Source organism: Eptatretus burgeri, chromosome 5, assembly GCF_056783735.1.
Source record: "Eptatretus burgeri isolate ZD-2024b chromosome 5, Ebu_testis_v1, whole genome shotgun sequence".
In the NCBI taxonomy this organism is placed as follows: domain Eukaryota; kingdom Metazoa; phylum Chordata; class Myxini; order Myxiniformes; family Myxinidae; genus Eptatretus; species Eptatretus burgeri.
In genome coordinates this window covers 32637056-32641284 of record NC_140965.1, presented here as the reverse complement: position 1 = coordinate 32641284, position 4229 = coordinate 32637056, and the positions used below count along the sequence as shown (strand labels likewise).

General features: G+C 36.4%; 1 protein-coding gene across 1 annotated transcript in view; it reads right to left on the bottom strand.

Moving 5' to 3' along the window:
• Nucleotides 1-2695: 2695 nt before the first annotated feature.
• TPT1 (tumor protein, translationally-controlled 1) overlaps nt 2696-4229 on the bottom strand; it is a 22598-nt gene continuing 21064 nt past the window's right edge. Inside the window, exons 5-6 of the mRNA XM_085881325.1 lie at nt 3219-3335; nt 2696-3110 (exon numbers count right to left, since the gene is read on the bottom strand). Coding sequence (XP_085737451.1) covers nt 3108-3110; nt 3219-3335 — 120 coding nt within the window. The 3' untranslated portion in view covers nt 2696-3107. The remainder of the gene's footprint in view (nt 3111-3218; nt 3336-4229) is intronic.

The window sequence follows — 4229 nt, the reverse complement described above, 5'->3', positions numbered from 1 at the left end:
GGTTCATTTCATGGAAGTGGTACAAGTATAATCAGGACAATCTTGGCATCGAGAGGGGGCCAAACCCCTTGCCCGATTAGAGCAAGGACCACACCAGATCTTCCTGAATCATTCAGCATAATACCAGCCGTGAATAAACATCTTCATAACACGGTTCCCTGCAGTGAAGAGGACATCTTACGAGTAAACACCAGAAGCAGCTAAAGTCAAAGATGCATAGATACAGCATACCATTTGGATATTAAGATCAACAGTGGCCAAAGTTACAATTTCCTTCTACATGTGTGTTTGGTGTTGAAACCCACATTTGGTGGAATAAAAACATGCACAAACAGATACTAATGAAATGGCCTGATGTCGATTTTTACAAGGTGACATCATAACCATTAGATATTTGGCAGGATAAATTTTTCAGAAACAAATAGTGTACATTAAAAACATACAAATCCAAAGCACATGACATTACGGTGATTTGAACACTTACCAGATGCACCGATACAGTTCAGTGACGTCATTTAAGCTTCTCATCCATCACATTTTTCTTGGAACTTATATTTTTCTGAACAAGTGACCTCTTGCAGTGTTTGTGTGGGGAGAAAAAATACATAAATAAATAAGAATGGTGCTTTTGTCCGGCACGTAACGATTATTTAACCAAGCCACTCAAATAAAATAATCACTTTAAAAATTCTAGTATCTGGATATTCACCAAAAATAGAACAAATTCCCCCCCCTCCGCCCCCCCCCGGTCACAAATCCAACCTGTCCACCAAATTACATGCGAATCCATCCTTAAAACTTTGAGATATCCTGCTCACAGACAGAGTGAAAACAAGCTCCGTCCACCTGCGGTGGCGGTATCATGATCAAATTAGTGTTGTACCATACCATATGCAATATTGAAACCACTGAAGTACACAAATATATTAGATAAAGCATATTTTACCTCAACACTAAAGGAGAGATGGTTATAACTGAATCAAGCTGGCTCCACATGATCCAGGGTATTTTGACTGCTGTCAAGTTGGCAGTCAACCTGGTAACTGCACCTTTCAGGAATGTTTTTTTTTTTTGAAGTGTTCAGATCAACGTGCTGATCTTCAACCAGAACAAAAAAAAACAAGAAAAAGTGCGATCAGATTGCAGACCCTCACCAGGACTTCCAAGTGATGTATTTTTAAAGGTTTTAGGGTAAATCCAATATGGCTGCCAACCATGTGACCGACATATTTGTGTGAACCTTTTGTTCCTCATGGACATGAATTGTAATGATGCAATGAATTTTTTTTTTTGTGGACCATTTTATCCCGAGATGACCCTCAAAAATTTTCATACTCATCAGATGTGGCATTCTACATATGCAATTATGACGTCATTACAAGGTCCCCTTTGACATCAAAAATAAAAACACAACTCATTCCTCATGAGTACTTGCTATGTGCCAAGTTTCAATTTTTTCCTTGGGGTAATTAGAGATACAGATGTCCAAAGTTTTTTCCAATATGGCCACCACACCACATGAATATGTCATCATAACTATCATAAAAACATTCTACATGAAGTCACACCATTAGTGAAAATTTTGTCTCAATCCAACAAGTGGTTGCAGAGAAAAACACGCAAGTTCTATGCGGACGGCCAGACAGACAGACAAACAGACGCACCCAAATGGAATACCCTATCCTTTGATGAGGGTAAAAATAAACTAGAAAGAGCAATCAATGATTGCAGACCCTCACCAATTGTGTGGTTTTACAGTACATATGTTAGATGTAAGCATGCCAATTGTAAATACTATAGATACTAGCCAAACCCACGCTCTGCGCGAAGTTTCTAAAGTGAGGGTTCGTTAGGACGTCAATATATCCGGTGTTCACAATGTGATTTATTGAATTTCTTTATATACAATGTTTGTTACATTTTTTGTGTCAAATTCACTTTCAGACGTAGTCAGCATGTGCAGAAGAGGGTTTTACATTGCAGACGCTGTTTTCTCGGAGTGGCATTGCGCCTCTCAGCGGTGACGGTCTGTCGACGACAGACGTAATGACGTCAGCGAATGACCGATGTCGTCATGACGTCATTACAGCTCTCAGCGGTGACTTCACACGTCGCCATGCAAACGAATGTAAAAATTAGAAAAATCGCCCAAAATTCCCAAACCTGTCTGTCTGGCGTGATCTCACATAGCCCATGCTGTTCATTTGACCCACATGCCGAAAGTGGCGACAATCCGTCTGGCAGTTTCGGAGGAGAAACGTCAAATTACGCGCAGATGGTAACAGAAATAATATATAGGATACTCAGATGAAATAAATACTTTAAAAAGTGTACTACTGGTTAGCACCAAGACATGTTTGTGGACAAAATTAACATTCTGTGCAAAGAAAGACAGAGACCCAAAAGCAACACCCTCTCCTCTGGCAATGGTTTAAAAAAAGCCTTAACTGCTGTTGCCCAGAATACAAACATCCAAGCAAGACTACAGTGGAAGTGAAAGTTTGAAACGTGTCCAAATGGAACACAGACGTGAAAGTGTGTCAAATTACTGGAGGTGTGATAGAATCACAACGCCGTGACGATCATTCAAGTCATTGCAATTCCATTCTGTCATGGTCACTTACATTTGGACGAGACTTCAGGATACAGAACAGTTGAATCAAACGAGTTGCTGCACCAGGCATGGGGGACAATAAACCTTTATACTTTTTTTATTGCACCCAAAAAAGCCATTATTTGGAAATGCAGGATGCATCAACTTACTTGTTTTCATTTATTTTGCACAAATAGACCACAACATGACATCAGCTGAACTTGGGAGAAAAACCAATGAATTTCATAGTTTCAACTTCCAAGAACAATACTTTTCTCTGCAGTTGTATTCTGTGAGGATTAAAACACTGATTATCCAAGCAATGGAAAGGTTTGTGGCTTTCTTTGTAATTGATCGAGCGAGGGTGCTGCCCAAGTGCATGCTGCAAACACGAATCGGGGTTCTTTGCTTTATTTCAAGGTGTTGTTAAAACAGCTGTGAAAGATTTAGCAGTCTTCATTCCAATGTAATCCACTAGAGTTCAAGGTCAATGACGATCTTCTGGCCAGTTTCATCACTGAGGAAAATAAAATAAAATAAAGGAGGAAATAAATTAGTGACATAACCAGTTCCTTTCAAGGGTCTAATCACAAGTGTATACTCTATAAAGGTGGAGGTTACATACACATTTCTCAAGTTCCAAGCCATCCTTGAAGAAGATGAAGTAGGGCGTGATGCCATCCTCACGATAGTTTAGCAGGCCCACCGTCCCCATACAATCCATGCTCTTACCAGCATAAAACTAGGAAAAGATTATAGAAAAGAAGAGTTCCATACATTATGCAAAATAAACAATTGCACATTGAACTGTGAACAATAAATTTGCACAATTTCAAATTTTAGGATACATTTCTGAAGCTTGTACACATTGCATAAACGATAAGGACATGTCAATCCTCAAATCGTAGAACAAGAGAATAAAAATGGGAGCTTTCAATAGAATCAGGAAAAACTCTGCTGGGAAGAATCAGATGTTGACTTCAAACTGCAATCTTTAATAAATAAAGGTGAAAGACCCATACTACATTCCAACAGAGGACCATTTTATGGCTGGAATAGAGCCAATTATTTTCCGTTTCCAAAAAATATATATATATTCCATTTTATGTTAGGAGTGGAATTGAGAAAGGAGAAAATAATAATAATAATAATAATAATAATAATAATAATAATAATAATAATAATAAAACCATTTGTGTGAAGTTTCCCCTTGATCAGTCCAGCCAAGAAGATTTTATAAGTTTTAGGGTAAATACAATATGGCTGGCAAACCATGTGACCTTTGGCATCATGTATGTGAACCTTTTGTTCCTCATGGATAGGCGGTCCTATGTGTAAAGTTGCCTCGATATTTTCAGCCACTTCAGAGAAGATTTTTGAAGGTTAAAAAAAAAAAATATATATATATATATATATATATACATATATATATATATATATACATATATATATATATATATATATATATATATATATATATATATATATATATATATATATATATATATACATATATATACATATATATATATACATATATATATATATATATATATACATATATATATATATATATACATATTTGTATATATATATTTATATATATATATATATATATATATATATATATATCAAA